Here is an 18572-nt window from a genome sequence, read left to right on the forward strand (position 1 = left end):
AATATTGAAAAATATCTCTTTTGCGTTTTCATTGTGTGTCAGTATATATTTTAAGAAATTACATCTTTTATAAGCCTACACAACCTAAATTAGGAAATCTATTTTTGAAAGACTTTAAACCTTAATATTGATATGTATAATAACCTAATAGAACCACGTGTTATTAATATCGTTTCAATAAAACCGTTGTTTACGAGTTTATGATGTTCTGTATTGTGTAAAATTATAGACGTTGGTGAGTATATTTCGTCAATGTTGTCCAAGGATTTTAGGTTACAGATCAAAGGTCTGGTTGTGTGGTTATCTTTGACCATTGATTACCTCTAAACAGAGACTATTACCGATCATTAACCGCACGACTCTTGATCCAGTCTGCTTCAAATAGCTACACCATTTGCGTTTATTCCTGTCGGCGAGGGCCCGCTTCGTAAACCCACTTCGTAAATCTTTTATAACGATTCTGAAGGTTTCTTTACACCAAACCAATTTCCATTGGCGATAATGTTAAAAAAAAAATTCTAATGGAAAACCAGCATACAAATCAATCCAGGCTTTGCACCTGTAAAGATAGAAATAGTCAACGTATCTATCTGCAAGGTTTAAGAATATCTCTTATCAGCAACCCTCAAAGTTGTAGGAAATTACAGTCTTATTTCTGATATTGCACTCTATTCTGGTGTATATTTATAGTATAACAACTGCACTCTGAAAGTATGTTAATTTACACATTTAGATTTGCACATGTACTGTCAACAAAAGACGCATTTGTCTGTGCTCTGTAAATATTGAACCATTCAGTTCTAACTATGACATGAAAATTCCTGATTTTGTGCAATGCAGCTGGAAGAAACAATACGTTTTTGGACTTATTCTATTAATTTTATTAGACAATAATATGGATGGAGTGTATATCTCTATTTGTCGGGGACGGGGTGTTGTTTATTGGCTGTTTGTTGCTCTCAATGTTGCTTAATATTTAAATAAAATTTGACAAAAGAAAACAATATTCTGTTTAATTTAACAATATCCACGTAAATGTGACAATGATTTATAGTGGTTGTTCCATTAATATGATCTTTACAGTTTACTCAATTGATCATTATGTCAGTGTCAAAACAAAATCTAGAGGATATTTAACCAAAGTCGTATTTCTATATATGAGAAAACCCAGGACATATTAATATCGCACTGTGACACACGTACAAGATCAGTTGAGGTCGGTAAAAATCACGAGGAAATGTTTTACCCAGTAATGGATGTTTAAACTTAGCAGGTGTTATTGTTAGGCAATGATAAGGTCGTGTATCAATGACAAAACTGATAGCTGAGTGGGCTATATTCAATAGCGCAATAGTGTGCGTCATAAACACGTCAGTTTCTCGTTTCACGAAACAAATTATACACGATATTAATTAATTACAGTAATATTAAATTATTCATGTTCTAAACGTAACTGATACATATAGTTCATGATATCAAATTGGAAAAAGGAAAAATAAATTATTGGCGCCAAATGACAAGGGGATGGCATTTTACTGACGATCGCTAGGAGCTTGCCAGGAAAAGTGTTTAATCATTTTAGAAAACACACAAGGAATACAATGTATTAGCAGGATCTGCCCCCCACCCCCCAAAAATCAATTGTTTGTCCTAAGAATGCTCAATTCCCTATAACGTGGATATGTTGCCCAAAGGTAAAGCGCTCGCCTGATGTGCGGTAGGTCTACGATCGATCCCCGTCTCTGGGCCCCATTATCTTTCCAGGCAGTGCACACCGCCTGGTATATCAAATGCCGTAGTATGTGGTATCCTGTCTGTGAGATTGTGTCTATTCAAAATTCTTTGCTGTTAATGAAAAAAATGTAGCGAGTTTTCTTTCTGAGATTATGTCAAAATTACTAAATGTTTCAGGATTAATAAAATCAATATGTTCTATTGGTGTCGTTAAACTTTAAGTTAAACTGTTTGCCCCACCTAACCTCACTGCACGTGTCCATGACTAACACGTCACCCTTAGCGAATTGGTTAGTCGGTTAAGTAGGTGTAGAGGCAAGCCCAGTGTGCTACGATACCTTGGGCGAGTCTTAATCCGGAAGATGTAAAACCGTTGTGGTACTTTATGGTATTTTATTGATGGAATATTAGGTTGTGTTTACATGTACTACATTATTCATAGTTTCCACAATTTGGAAAAAACGGGTGATACTGTGAGATGAAAAAAGAGGACAGATTGACATGGTGTGCCGCGAGCACTCAGCTGCAAACTTAAAAAGAGTGCTGAAAATTAACAAATATGAAGTCTTTGCCTAGGGTGCCGGATCCGGTTTTGGTGTGTTCTTGTCTTTGTCTTTGTGAAGATTTTGGTTTTTGGTGTGTTAACTTATATTGATATGCGTTATTGAGTATTTCGATGGCGGGACGTAGCGCTCGCCTGATGTTCGGTCTGTCTACGATCGACCCCCCTCGGTGGGCCCATTGGGCTATTTCTTATTCCAGGCAGTGCACCACGACTGGTATATCAAAGGCCGTAGTATGTGCTATCCTGTCTGTGGAATGGTGCATACAAAAGACTATATGTCACAATTACTAAATGTTTGACATTCAACAGCAGATGATTAATAAATCAATGTGCTCTAGTGGTGTCGTCAAACAAAACAAACTTTAACTTATAATAACTTTCATTGAGTCTTTCGTGAATGTGGATCGTTCACAGCTGTTTACATTGTATTGTTTTCTTCATTAATAGTTTTAGAATTATATGGACAATGATCACAGCCGATGTTCCTTTCCCATTGTATCAATATACTAGACATTAATTAAAGGGACATTCCTGAGTTTGTTGCAGTTTTTAAAATGTTATCGACTAACGGAGACTTTTTAATTACATATCAAATATATTTTTCTGCATAAAATATTAGTGGCTGTATATTAAACGTGTTTCTGATCGTTTTAATATTTTTACTAGGTTAAATTTCATTTTATTTCCTTTAAATATAATTTTTTCGTACGTACGAAATTATTTGAAGACAGAATCCAGTTTGGTCTTCTTTCAAATATTAAGACGACCAGAAACACATTGAACATACAGACACTGATATTCTAAACAGGAAAATATATTTAATATGGAAGTTTAATCGTAGAAATATTTTATTAGTCGGAAACATCTTACAACGCAACAACCTCAGGAATGTCCCTTTAATAAACCGATACTATGTGTGTTCTGTCTTTCAGTGGAACCGCTGCACATTGAGACAGACATCTCTGTAAGGAGTTTCGGGTCCATTTCAGAAACACGAATGGTAAGTAACAGTAGTTGCCTTGTTACTTGCAGTTTCCCATTAAGGCAATGTTACTACTAGGCATCAAATATCACGAGTGTCGGCTTTTTACCATACATCAAATGTTTAAGCAACACGGTATCTGACGCGAGGTTAACGAGATTTAAGAAAAAGGGGGCGTTTTTAATCAAGGAATCCCGTATCCTAGAATCTTGCAGCTGGTTTTTACCCGTGCAAATTTTAAACTCAATCAGGCAAAATAATTCACATCAGAGGCAGTATGGCATGCGGGCATGTGTTACTATTTATTTTGTGTTTAGTATTTCAACTAAAATTTTAAGCTGCTGCTCTTAGCTCGCTCTCTCGGTCTCTCTCTCTCTCTCTCTCTCTCTCTCTCTCTCTCTCTCTCTCTCTCTCTCTCTCTCTCTCTCTCTCTCTCTCTCTCTCTCTCTCTCTCTCTCTCTCTCTCTCTCGGTGGTAATTAATATTGAGCTATTACAAACATCAGGACAGGAATTAGCTGAGATTGCCAAAAACGAGAATTTAAACTAAATTTGCGGCTTTAATGTTATTTCAATATTCCCCAATCACACACACTCAAAGAAAACGAGCATTAAGCCTATTATTTTTTAAGCGTATTTTATTCAACGTACAGTTGTGTTTTCACTCAGTTCGTTACAAATATTATAAAATAATGTTAGTAGCACTTCTTCGCTGATGCAACAAAAATATTTGTATGCTTTATTTCAATTACATTTCCTTAATTGTGTCCATGCCTGCTGCAGACATCTTGGCATCGAATGTCTTTTCAACGTGCTTCACTTTAAAAAAAAAACGTGTATAGAACGTTACATGTAAACATGGCGTTTCAAAAAAGTAATTTTCGTTTGTTATTTTTATTTGTAATGTTTTAATGAAGAGATGGATTTTTCGGATATGAACTTCTTAATTTTTCATCTACTTCCAGGATTATTCCTTCCAGTGCTACTTGCGTCAACGTTGGCACGATGATCGGCTTAAGTTCAACACGGAAAACATCACCGAATTTACTCTCAGCAACCGGTTCCTGCAGTTCATATGGAAACCGAACACTTATTTCATAAATGGGAAGAATTCCAAAGCTCACAACATAACGGTTCCCAACGCCTTTGTTCGAATCCGCCAAGATGGCCGTCTCTACATGTCTAGAAGGTGAGTCTAATTTCCGGAACGCGAAAGGGAACGACGAAACGCCGGACGATGATTTGTTCTACTAAGATTCTTATCCAGGGACTCGTGACAAAAGTATGATTGTTGGCGGGAAGATCGTCCGATCAATAAAAATGGCTTATATGTGGATTATGCGGAAATACATAGATCGTTCGAGACAAGCGTTCATTGATGCTGTAACCAATGGCAAAATGGATATCTGTCGACGACAAGCATAGCATGTAGCGAACAGTGCGCAAGAGAGAGAGAGAGAGAGAGAGAGAGAGAGAGAGAGAGAGAGAGAGAGAGAGAGAGAGAGAGAGAGAGAGAGAGAGAGAGAGAGAGAGAGAGAGAAAAGAGGCCGTCAAGGGGCGTTAATTACCATATAATAGCCAGCAGTTCGTCACTAGTTGTTAATTATATCAATTAATTGAAAACTTCGATCTTGTTTCTGTTGTTTTTTACTGTTAGAAGTTAATTCGTATCATATATCAACATAAGGACATTATTATTAGTCGACCGAATTCGGTTGTTTAGTGGTTAAGCTACTGAACATAATTAAGGCTGGTAGGTACTGGGTTCGCATCCCTGTACCAGCTCCCACCCAGAGCGAGTATTAACAACTCATTCAGTAGGTGTTAGGCCATTTCAACGACTTTTGTGATATATAAAGCAATATATTTTTATAATATTTTACATCATGCATAATGCATTTTACCTATATATATTTTTTTATAGAGACAACATTTTGTAACATACGCGTTTTTATTATGTTTTAACGTTTACCTCATTTCCTGTAGTATCACGTTGACGACGTCATACCGTATTTCCTCTGTTATAGGCTGACGGTGAACGCTCGCTGTCCGATGAAGCTGTATCGATACCCAATGGGAAAGGTCGTTTGTCCTCTCGAGCTTGGCAGCTGTACGTATATACCAACATTCAGTGATGACGTAACAGAATGATGTAATATAATAAATATGCTAACTGAATAAACTACACGATATAAAACATAGATATAAAACTCCAATAAAACATAACACCTCAAACAATGTATATTTATATTTTTAGTCAACTGAAAAGAATATGTTGGTTGTTAGCAAGTCTCTGTTAATTTGAGACGTGGGACGTAGCCCAGTGATAAAACTGTCGCCTCGTGTGCGGTCGGTCTGGGATCGATGCCCGTTGGTGGGCCCATTGAGCTATTTCTCGTTCCAACCAGTGCACCACCACTTGTATATCAAAGACCATGGTATGTGATATCCTGTCTGCGGGGTGGTGCATATTATTATAAACGATCCCTTGCTATTAATGGAAAAATGTAACGGGTTTCCTCTCTAACACTATTTCAAAATTACCAAATATTTGACATCCAATAGCTGATGATTAATATGCCAATGTGCTCTAGTGGTGCCGTTAAACAACACAAACTATACTGTTAATTTGGCAAAGCCATAGGAAGCAGGTTTTGGCCTGAACATTTGTGGGCCTGATTTTTTTTTTTTTTTTTTTTTAATATATATTTTTTTTTAAAGCATGATGTCGTTAACACTATCATCAAAACATAAATTTATGTTTCAAACTGTAGCAAAAAGGATCTATATGAAAAAAATATATAAATGGGTGGGAAGAATTATCTCTTACCAATGATTTTGGGCTTCCTATGGGCCTGTTTAGGGCTATTCCAGAGGAAGGTGATACCGGAATTGTTTTATATCTTAGCTTAAGGGTAGTGAACACTGCCAATAGCTTGATACACGCTTCAGTTAAAGATGTTGTCTTTGTTACAGATGGATACAGTACTGATGATATAATATACCACTGGAAAGACGACAAACGCCCAGTCATAGACATATATCCTGGTGTTACGATGGCCATATTTGATCTTGATCGAATAGAAGCTTTCAATCGAACGAAGTACACTGAATACGGTGAGTGTGATGTTGTGTCTATGATTGCATGCATGAGTTTTTTAGCTAGTGAGTGAGTGACGTGTGTGTGTGTGTGTGTGTGTAGCTATTTTGAATTATGTCTATGTATTTTACGAAGACCTCCTGTTGTCATCTTGTCACTGTAAATGCCCATTTAGAGAATAACTAACGAGCTACGAGGAATGACGGATTATCTGTCCTGAGTGAATTAATGTTTACAGGATTAATTCACGAGGGACAGATAATCCGTCATTCCTCGTAGTGACTTGGTTATTCACTTTATTACCCATTGTCAATCTTTAACGATTTTAAAAGTATATTTACGTTCTCGCTGCTGTAACAACTAACAAGCTTTACCAGCCATAACAATATATTCATACGCGCCGTTACCTGTGCACACCCAACAGTATCCACCAAAGAATAGTTCCCCAAAAACCCCAGTCAAAATAATAAAATAAAAATATTTTTAAACATTTGTACATATAATTTGATTTTTAATTCCGTAAATGTTCGTATCGTATAAAAATATTTGAAGTTCGTAGTAATAGTTTGACCGATAAATGGAATCATGAATGAACAAAAAGTAGTCCCGGCAGGATGTAATTGCCAATCAAATCTTGTCTTTTTAAAGCCAGCCAATCAGTGACTGTAGAAGCAATCTGCACACTGTGCAGAGATCGAAAAAATATCACCCCGTATATTTGAGCCCATATGGGTAATAATGTACAACAATTCCTGATATGCTGTCGTTTGACGGCCTGGGTGTACCGAAATAAAGCTTCATAGTTTCAAAGACAAACTGACCGACTCAGTGAATGGGTAGGTGGGTGGGTGAGTGAGTTATTGAAAATAGGTGCGTATGCAGACATTTTAGCATGGGTCTAAACTGTGGTCAGTGACGTTTATATGGTAGTTGAGTCATGCTCCTCTGGAAAATATATTGAAAACAAGAAAATGTGCTTGAGATGGGGGGGATGGTGTCGATCCATGACCTCCACCATGGTATTCGCGCCTGGAATAACTGAGATTATGGTGGTTGGGTGGGTGTGTTTTGTGGTAGGAAGATGGGTTTGGCCTTTGTGAGTGAGTGAGTGAGTGAGTGAGTGGGTGGGTGGGTGGTTGAGTGAGTGAGTGAGTGGTGGGTGGGTGGGTGGGTGGGTTATTACTGAGTGAGTGGGTGGGTTGTGGGTGGGTGGGTGGGTGATTGAGTGAGTGGGTGGGTGAGTGGGTGGGTGGGTGGGTTATTACTGAGTGAGTGAGTGAGTGAGTGGGTGTGAGTGTGTGTGTGTGTGTGAGATTGGTTTGGTGAGTGAGTGAGTGGGTGGGTGGGTGGTTGAGTGAGTGAGTGAGTGAGTGAGTGGTGGGTGGGTGGGTGGGTTATTACTGAGTGAGTGGGTGGGTTGTGGGTGGGTGGGTGGGTGATTGAGTGAGTGGGTGGGTGGGTGGGTGGGTGGGTTAATACTGAGTGAGTGAGTGAGTGAGTGGGTGTGAGTGTGTGGGTGTGTGATTGGTTTGGTGAGTGAGTGAGTGAGTGAGTGAGTGAGTTAGTGAGTGAAATGTGCGAGTGTTTGTATGTGTGAATTGGTGGATAACTTCTTCCAAATACGAACACAGATCGATTGTGAACTGACTGAGACAACCAAAACTACTGCATGTGATTATGATTCCCATGAGGCGATCCATGTGTCTTAACCTGTACTTAACCAACGACGACGACATGTGTATTATTGTTATAATGTGCGACTAGTATTGGTGTCTCAAATATAGGACATTCACTCTCGGTCAATACTCACTGTAAAGAGGTCAGTAAAATCGCATGTTATTCTGCTGAAATATTACGGTTAACAAGGCAGTATTTCCTGAAGGGTTAACAAACTATTCATTATGTTGATATGTGTTGTTTTTTAATGTGTTAAACTGAATAATTATCGCTTGTACGTATAAAATAGTCCACTTATTCTGATTTACTTTAAGGGTGTATACCACCAAACCAAATCTCATAGCCGACAGTCGTAACATATGTGGCTAAAACTCCTACCTGCAGCGTATCAACCGACATAAACACCACGGATATAAATACTACCACCCCTCACCCTTAAAGTGAATCAGAAACAAATTAGGGGTCAAGCTGCTCACTTCAGAGATAACGGATAGCGTCTATGACTACCCTAGTTTCGCACAAAATTTGATGGGTTTGTTTTACAGGTGCCCCATACATTTTTCAAGCACAGTGCTACTTGACACAGTGGTACTAGATAAAATAAAATTGCATAAATTTTTGGCCCAGATGAAACTAATTTGTTTTACAACCAACACAACTCACAGTTATCACCAGTCACAGAACGTGTGGTATTAACTGCTCTTTCAAAAGTAGGGTGCACTTCGAATATATATATATTGAAACGTTTCATATTGCTTCAGCTGTAGCCAAATTAGACGTTACTATTGTATTTTAGTAAAACCTCTCAAAACCAGACCATCTGTACACCGGAAGTCTCAAAACCGGACGTTTTTCGCGGTCCTTTTTTAAATATTTGTGTAGAAGAGAACCTCTCTAAACCGGATACCTCTTAAAACCGGACTTTTTACTTGGTTCAAGGGTGTCCGGTTTAGAGCAGTTTCTCTGTATCTGTTATATTTCTACAGGAGAGGTGTCGCGCCTTGAGGCGAAGATCCACCTGAAGCGGCCGCTCGGTTTCTACCTGCTGCAGACCTACTTCCCGTGTTACCTCATCACGGCCCTGTCCTGGGTCTCCTTCTGGATCAATCGAGACGCCGCCCCCGCCAGGGTCCTGTTGGGTAAACTAGTCATAGTAGTATTAATACACTGCGGGGCGATAGCTAGGATTTTGTTTTATTCTTTTCTTCTTTTGTTTTCTTTTATTTTTTTATTTTTTTTTGGGGGGGGAGGGCAGATGAATTATTGGAACGAATGAACATGGAAGACGCAAGATACTAGTGGGTCCAGGGACCTGCCCTCAGGAAATTTTGAAATTTTGCAGCCATTTCATGGAGGTTACATACTTAAAACGTCAATATCAATAACCAGTAAGTTTCTTTCTTTTTGTTCCTTTTTTTTTTGTGGGCAACTGCCCCCCCCCCCCCCCCCCTTGCCCCACTACTTGCTAGCTACGGCCCTAAACTGTGTTGTCCGTACATTGACTCTCCACGTGCATAGCAACCATTTCATCCAGTATATCATTTAATACATGGATTCTGATACCTCATTTTTAGAGTACAGACAGAGAGACAGATAGACAGACAGAGAGACAGATAGACAGACAGAGAGACAAAATTAAAGTTACAGTTTGTTTTGTTTAACAACACCACTAGAGCACATTGATTAATTAACCATCGGCTATTGGATGTCAAATATTTGGTAATTCTGACTCATAGTCAACAGAGGAAACCCGCTACATTTTTCGTAATGGGATCTTTTATATGCACTTTCCCACAGACAGGAAAGCACATACCACGGCCTTTGAACTGTTGTGGTGCACTGGTCGGAACAAGGAAAAAACCGAATCCACTGAGGTGGTTCGATCCTGCGACTGAAGCACTTCAGGCGAGCACTCAACTGACTGAGCTAAATCCCGACATACTTTACTGACCATAACGCCAGCCCTCTGATACAAAATACAGCTGAAATCAACCAAATTTGTTACATACATTTTCTATATTAAAAGGCACCATCACAATTCATTTGTGTTATATAAATACATAATAAAGACATCTTGCAAGGATTGTTAATTTGTAGGTATTAGTAGACATCAACTGACAAAAATAATCAATCAGGTATATATTGAAGATTGTATGAATAAAAGTATCAGTGTATGTACTTAGATATATTTCTTAGATCATTGAAGGTTTTGCACAAACGAAGTACATGCAGTTGGTATTCAATAAATTAATATTATTTTTAAAAACATGATTTAACTGGCCACACACATTGAATCTAGTGTTCATTATATTATCTCTAGTAACGTTTTGTCAGAGGTGAGTACTAATCAAAGCTCCGTCGCAGGCCTGTGAGGTAGCACTAAACCAAATAATTTCCGGCTGGGTCAAAGTTCGAGGTGCGCCGAACTTTTGATAGAGAAGTTAATACCACAAGTTCGTGATTGTTTATATATATATGTGAGTGTGTTGGTTGTGAGAAAAAAAAAACTTAGTTTCATCTGGGCTAAAACTATATGCAATTTTATATTACCTAGTACCACCGTGTCAAGTAGCCTTGTGCTTGGAACATGTATGGGTACCTGTAAAAAAAGGAACTCAAATTTTGTGCGAAACTAGGGGTGTTGTAGAAACATCTGGTTATACCCAAAATGAGCCACGAAAGGTACCATTTTCTTCAGTTAAAAGGTAGGGGTTGTAGTACTGATATTTATGGGTCATAGTTTGGTAGATATTTTGCATATAGTGTTTTAAAACACAAACATTAACATTATTTGGTATAGTCATACCGTGAGGGATGTGCCCGAAACCATAAGGGTAAAGTGGCACGTTAATAGGGTTTCCGATTACGAATCAAAGCACTTTTATTCAGAAATTATAGTAATTAGTAGGTCTGGCTTGATATGCTATAAAACATCGTGTACTTTGGTAATTGTGTATTGCTAATTCTTGCTCCAGTCAGTGCACCACGACTGGTATATCAAAGGTCGTGGTATGTGCTATCATGTCTATGGGATGGTGCATATAAAAGATCCCTTGCTACTAATGGAAAAATGTAGCGAGTTTCCTCTCTAAGACTATATATCTCAAAATTATCAAATGTTTGACATCCAATAGCCGACGATTAATAAATTAATGTGCTCTAGTGGTGTCGTTAAATAAAAATGTCAAAATTACCAAATATTTGACATTCATTAGCCGACGATTAATAAATAACTGTGCTCTAGTGGTGTCGTTAAACAAAACAAACTTTTAGTCTTTGGAAACCTTAAATTTGCTTCCGAAATAAATATGTTTGACAGAGTGTTTTTGCATATCCTGTCCTGGGCCCCGTTCGACGAAGCGATCTTAGCGTTAAGACCATCTTAAGTGCATAAGGTAGCCGTTGAATTAAGGTGATCTTAGGTTTAGGGTCGCTTCGTCGAACGAGGCCTTGGGCGGAAGAGCTTTGGCGTAGTCAGAACGTGCACCCTTGACAGGCGTGAGCTGTAATTGCTTGCTTTGAATGTGCACGTTAAACAACTTGAACTTTAAACGTGTTCTTGCATAATAAAGAATAATTTATCAGGCATCGGAAGATGCCAACAACTGGGTGAGCTTGAAGGGGGATGGTGCAGTTATATATTTATTCCCCCTTTTAAAGGAAGTTTGGGCAAGGCATAATATTCAGAGTTTTGAGGAAAGTGTCTCCCCCGCCCCCTATTTCGACGCTTACGATCATGTACATACCACTGTAACAGTGAATAACCAACTAAAGCTTCTAAACTGTTAACGGTTCTGTCATAGTCGTCAAGTGTCTTCATTCTTCTGCTAAATTTGTCTACAAATCCCTCACATATTGTTTCCAATTTGAAGCACAATGCGTCCATTGTTACGGTATTGAGAATCACTGAACATGAAGTATTTTTCATCACAATTCTTAGTCCTCGTACTTAACAAAGCTTTTTCCAAGAGAAGTTACTGCACGAACCCTGGAGTCCGTTTCGCGAGTTAATTTCACGCTGACTGCGTCAGATGACGTCCAATGCGATGTTCTCTGATATTCGACATGATTTATACTAATATGTGTCTCATACTGGTGATCTCGGTACATGGGGGGGGGGGGGGGGGGGGAGAGAGGCACTCGAGAGATTGAGAGTGGACAGGAGAGAGAGGGAGGGAGAGGAGAGAGAGAGAGAGAGAGAGAGAGAGAGAGAGAGAGAGAGAGAGAGAGAGAACAAAGGGAGAGAGACAGACAGAGAGACAGAGAGAGAGAGAGAGAGAGAGAGAGAGAGAGAGAGAGTGTGTGTGTGTGTGTGTGTGTGTGTGTGTGTTTGTGTGTGTGTGTGCTTGCGTGCATGCACGTATGTGTTTTGTGGAATTTGTACTATTTTCAGAAGTTTGTCTTTAAAAAATTAACCCATATTTTACTCGTACGTCGATGTGCTTTGGTCGACCTAAGTTTAATCAAGATTTTACATCCTAATATTTACATGTATATTTAATACGTGTGAAATTACTGGAACGAAACAAAATCCGGTTTGGGTTAACATAAAGATTAGGACGACGACAAACACATTGCATATACAGAAAGTGATATTCTCAGCGAGAAAGCATATATTAAATGTGTGATTTTAATAGTTAAAAAGGCTTTGTTATCCAGAGACATGTTAAAACGGTTACACAATCATTACATCTGAACTGTATAAGGATTATAATATTCAGTTTGTAGTAAACATGGATACATGGATGGATGGATGGATGGATACTCTATTGTCCAGACCAGAGGAAAGATAATTTCATTCATTCATTTGTAGTCAGTTTTCGTGGTTTTATTACACACCAGTGTAAGATATTGCTCATGTCATAACAATCACTCAGCATCTAACTAGTGTAATATCGGCGTCATGTGAGCGTGACGTAGATTACTCGTTGACCTAATTCGTAAAAAAAATAACATGTAGTAGGTCTCAACATCTGCATACTTATGCATCGCGGCTTCTTTGCAGTTGGTTTGTAATAAATAAAATACTAAACTAGCTTGCTTGTCATGCCATTTTTATGAAATGAGTGGATATAGATATAGATATAGATAGATAGATAGATAGATAGATAGATAGATATATATATATATATATATATATATATATATATATATATATATATATATATATATATATATCCAATTAAGGTTCAAACACGCGGCTGTCCTGGCTGTCTGTCCAGGACAGTTGGTTAGTGATAAGTGAGAGAATAGTCGTTAAACTCACTCTGGTGTGGAGCCGGTTTGGGGATTCGAACCCAGTACCTAGCAGCCTTTTGTTCGATGGCTTAACCACCAAGGCTGGTTTAAAGATACTAATTTAGGGGTTTTTTTAATGTTGTAGGCGTGACGACGATTCTGAGCACGGCGGCCATTGGCATGACGGTTAGGGAAGGAATACCCAGAGTTCCCTACGCCACGGCGCTCGACATCTTCCTGAACGCGTGCCTTATATACCAGATGGCCGCCCTCATAGAGTACGCCGCCGTCAACTACTTCACGAAGATGCCCAAGAGTAACGTGTCAGAGGAGGATGAAGGGGTAAACGTGCAGGCGCGGGTACAGGGGAGGTTTCGGGGGTCCAAATCCCCCCCTGCCCAAGCAATGAATGTCGCCACCCACCACCATCCCTAAACTTCGCTCGCCTTAGTCTTGACAGCCCCCCCCCCCCCGCTAAAATCCCTCCCCTTCGCGCCTGACGTGTGTATGGGGATCGTATACATCGAGGAAAAGGGGACTGTTCACCACCTCCACCCAACCCACCCCCGAAAAAAGTATGTCCCTTATTAGTTACGTGTCCTTTTTGTCTAGATGCAGAAGATTCTATATATCTTTTCCCTGATTCTTGTTTGACCGCATCCCCTCCTTCCTCCCCCCCCCCCCCCCCCCCCCCCCCCCGTAGTTAGTTCGACCCCGAATAACACCAACTTAAATGTGTCCTTCACTCACTGATTGGATATAAAAGGTCTGTAGAAGCTAGAGCAATAACTCAAGTCGTAAAATCATCTTGCTTCGTTGAGTATGACATGTCTGTGGTTTAGTCTGCCCAGTACATCCATTTGGTTCGCCATAACATCGAGAGAACCTCACGACAGCCAGTTCCACTCGCCAGTTAATATTAGATTGGATTATTGTTGGCAATTCTTGACTGATAACGGAAGGAAGGAAATGTTTTATTTAACGACGCACTCAGCACATTTTATTTACGGTTATATGGCGTCGGACATATGGTAAAGGACCACACAGATATTGAGAGAGGCAACCAACTGTCGCCATTTCATGGGCTACTCTTTTCGATAAGGGATCTTATATATGCACCATTCTACAGACAGGATAGTACATACCACGACCTTTGTTACACCAATTGTGGAGCACTGGCTGGAACGAGAAATAGCCCAATGGGTACACCGACGGGGATCGATCCTACACCGACCGTGTATCAAACCGCTGTATATCAAACGTGTTTCTGATCGTTCTAATATTAGTACTATGTTATATTTCATTTTATTTCCTTCTGGGTTTTTTCGTACGTACGAAATTATTCGAAGACAAAATCCAGTTAGGGCTTCTTACAAATATTAAGATATCCAGAAACACATTGAATATACAGACACTGATATTCTAAACACGAAAATATATTTAATATGTAAATTTAATCGTAAAAATATTTTATTAGTCGAAAACATCTTACAATGCAGCAAACTCAGGAATGTCCCTTTAAAAATATTATCTATCCTACTTATTTTTGCGTGCGTGTGTGCGCACACGTGTGTATGTGTGTGTGTGTGTGTGTGTGTGTGTGTGCGTACATAGAGAAATACCGAGACAAAGAGTCTGTCAACACCATAATCACATCACTGCTATTTTTGCAGACGTGTTTACCACCCTCGAGAAAGATCATCTACTCGAACGTGAACGAGATCGAACGAGAGCGCGAGATTCTGCTAGGCAACAACGCGGTGCTCGAGCTGGAGGAGGAACGTCTTCGGCAGCCATGTTACAAGATGATGTGGCACTGCATCACCGGCAACGCAGACTTCAGACAGCACAGGGACGCCAACTACGATGGCACCAACAGCGTCAGCAGCATAGACATGATAGCGAGATTTCTGTTTCCAGGAACTTTCATCTTCGCCAATACTGTCTATTGGCTGGCGTTTCAATTCCTTTGGACCGATGACGAGAGCTGACCAATAGAACACTATTTTGTACATATTATTTATAATATATATATTTTTTAATTAATCTGTGTTATTATTAAAGGCATACTGTCACAGATTTAAGGACCATATTTCTCAAAAAAATGGATAATAAATAAAAATTACATTAATTGTTGGAAACTAAATCTAGCTATCGCATCACCTTAATTGAACCATGATGGAATGAAATCCATGTCATCCCTCTCGGCAGTTTTAGATTTTGAATTATGAACCATTGCCATAATTCAATTATTTTTACAAAATGTCGTTCATAAATGGAGTGTGGTGGTTATGAAGATGGTTGAATAAAGTACATTTAGAGACGAATCAAATTATTTTTGTTCAGGTAATACTTCGTTAGACCATTAAATAGGTCAGTGGTCTGTGACAATATGCCTTTAAAATTATTTGAGAAGGAGAGAATGTCCATAACTGTGATATGTTTTATCTACTACTCAAAAGAAGTTAGGGAATGCTACATGGTGGGGTTCTTTTTTACATCTTTATATTTGAGTTTGTTTCAGATGGCTTTGGAGTTGAACATAATTTTAGAAAGCTGCGAGGCATCGAAGACCGTTTAGTTTTTCTTCTTATAGTTATAATATATTATTGTGTCACCATGTCAACACAATTTGAAGAAAGTGTCATACTATATGTATTGTGTATTCAGGAGATTGTGAATGGGCAGCACTGGGGTAGCCAGAGGGGGTGGGGCGTGGTTTCTCCACACACACACAACACAAATACAGACATCTTTTTCCCACCACGTTATATATTTTCCTGTCACACATTAACATAGTAATAGAAAGAGTGGTTGACCCCACCACACCCTACAACCCATCCCCCACAATATGGGTGGTCCCTCCACTATAAAATCATGGCTACGCCAGTGATAAGCAGTAACTATATACCAAGATATGAGATAGCGATGATGATGTAAATTCTGAAAACATGCTTCAAAATCATGACCACAGCCATTTGTGCTCCAGTCAAAAACGGCTTGTCAGATTTAGCTTTAAAACACATGTAAAGGTTAATATCTTACTGCAGTGCGGTTAATAGGTATCAGTGGCGGATTCAGAAAATCCATCTAGGGGGGCCCCAATGACATGAGGTAGAATGCCAAGGGAACTTTGGAGGACGTTTGGAGGGGGATCGCAAAAAAAAGAAAATTAATATATAATAAAATTATAACTATCGCAAAATTTAAGGGGGGGTGGGCCCCTGCCCCCCCCCCCCCCAGATCCACCTCTGGATATTAATATAAATTATCTAAAACAGAATTAAAGATGAGCCAGTTGTACATACTAACACTGGTAGTCTGACGATACTAAAACTTACACTCAACTTCACCGAAAATTCATAAGTCCGATGTTTTGTTGTAAAAAGGATATGGCAAAAAATAATAATACATTAAACTGATTTTTTATAACTTGATGTATTCTGTTTAGTGATGTTCCAAAGATCGATTACAATCGAAAATTGATCGGTTTGGCTCTACCGATTTGATAATCGATTATATAAATCCATAATCGATTGTGCGGGAAAATGTTAACTGTAATTGTAACCCCAAGTTAGATGCTAGAATTGATTTAAATATGTTGGGATTAGTGTTTATTTTCATATCTACATAAATGAAAAAGATATATTAAATACTTATTAAAAGTAAAATGTACCATTTGTAGGGTCCAGATCCTGTTGAACACGGCAATAGGTACATGATCCTTATTATTCAAATCCTTTTTTTTTTCTTTTCATATAATTCTAACCGATTGTGTAATCGAAAGTTGATCGGTTGGTGCCGACCGATTATAACCGATGATCAAATTCCAGTCGATTCCCAATATTAATTCTGGTGGCAATAAATAACCACAACATTGTATACAGAGGTTAGGGTAATGGTGTTTCTTGCAGCAACCTCAAATATCCAATAGCAAGAACAAGTGAAAAGTGGGTGATGTGGTTTCGTTGGAGTTCAGTATATTTACAAGAGACACTTAAAGAATCCAGTCTAATTCTTCTCACTACAAGTCTTGGACAAGAGGATACGTCCAATAAGTAAATTTAATATCAGTGGTCATCTGTATCTCTATAAAGGTGTTCCATAACTTGTTCTGGTTAGTATATAATGTTAATATTAAATAATATTTGCATTGCAGATTGTCGTTGAGAAAATAAAAGTTATTAAAAAGTATTGCATGACTTCTAATTTAAAAAAAAAAAAAAAAAAAAAAAAGTGTTTTATTTAACGATGCACTCAACACATTTTATTTACGGTTATATGGCGTCAGACATATGGTTACGGACCACACAGATATTGAGAGAGGAAACCCGCCGTCGACACTTCATGGGCGATTAAAGAAAGAAAATATTTTTTTATTTAACGACTCACTCAACACATTTTATTTACGGTTATATGGCGTCAGATATATGGTTAAGGACCACACAGACTTTGAGAGGAAACCCGCTGTCGCCACTACATGGGCTATTTTTTCCGATTAGCAGCAAGGGATCTTTTATATGCACCATTCCACAGACAGGATATACCAGTCGTGGTGCACTGGCTGGAACGAGAAATAGCCCAATGGGCCCACCGACGGGTATTGATCTCAGACCGACCGCGCATCGAGCGAGCGCTTTACCACTGCGCTACGACCCGCCCCCTCTGATGTTTTGTAATGTAAAAGAATGAACCTGTTGTAAACTAGTTGATATACTAGTATTCGTATACAACTCTGGAAAACGAACAACTAGCAATGACTGCCCACTGAAAAGCAAACATTTTTCTTTTTAAAAGTTATCTTCTGACTGGATAAATTGATTGGATTTGGTTCAGTGGGTAGATCGCTCGTAGAGGTGGTTGTGTGTAGGATTGAAGACTCTCCGTTGACTCTTTTGCTTTTGGGGAGGTTATACCTGCAGGCCCCTTGGAACGATATTTGAAGTTGGAGGAGGCAGTCTCTAGTGGGGGTTCGCAGCCTCTAGCGGGGGTTCACATCCTCTAGTCGGGGGGGTCACAGCCTCTAGTGGGGGATCACAGCCTCTAAGAGGGTTCACAGTCTAGTGGGGGGCACAAGACATATTTTTCACTTTACTTATATAGAGTTAGGACCCCCGAATTTTTTTTTTTTCGTTCCTCCCCCTCCCCCCTCCCCCTTCATCCCTGATTCCTATAGGCCTGACCTGACCTATTAGTTCAAGACGACGGTTACATCAATAGCTTAGTATTTGCTGTTTTTATTATATTTCTTGCCGTTAATTTAACAACATTTAGCGG

The 18572-nt window shown here is 39.0% G+C and overlaps 1 protein-coding gene across 1 annotated transcript in view; it reads left to right on the plus strand.

The window, feature by feature from the left end:
- Positions 1–15321, plus strand: part of LOC121374697 (gamma-aminobutyric acid receptor subunit alpha-2-like) — a 31487-nt gene extending 16166 nt beyond the window's left edge. The window contains exons 4-10 of the mRNA XM_041501802.1: positions 3232–3299; positions 4246–4469; positions 5308–5390; positions 6257–6397; positions 9044–9196; positions 13441–13637; positions 14969–15321. Coding sequence (XP_041357736.1) covers positions 3232–3299; positions 4246–4469; positions 5308–5390; positions 6257–6397; positions 9044–9196; positions 13441–13637; positions 14969–15286 — 1184 coding nt within the window. The 3' untranslated portion in view covers positions 15287–15321. The remainder of the gene's footprint in view (positions 1–3231; positions 3300–4245; positions 4470–5307; positions 5391–6256; positions 6398–9043; positions 9197–13440; positions 13638–14968) is intronic.
- The last annotated feature ends 3251 nt before the right edge of the window (positions 15322–18572 follow it).

Source organism: Gigantopelta aegis, chromosome 6 (assembly GCF_016097555.1).
Source record: "Gigantopelta aegis isolate Gae_Host chromosome 6, Gae_host_genome, whole genome shotgun sequence".
NCBI lineage: Eukaryota > Metazoa > Mollusca > Gastropoda > Neomphalida > Peltospiridae > Gigantopelta > Gigantopelta aegis.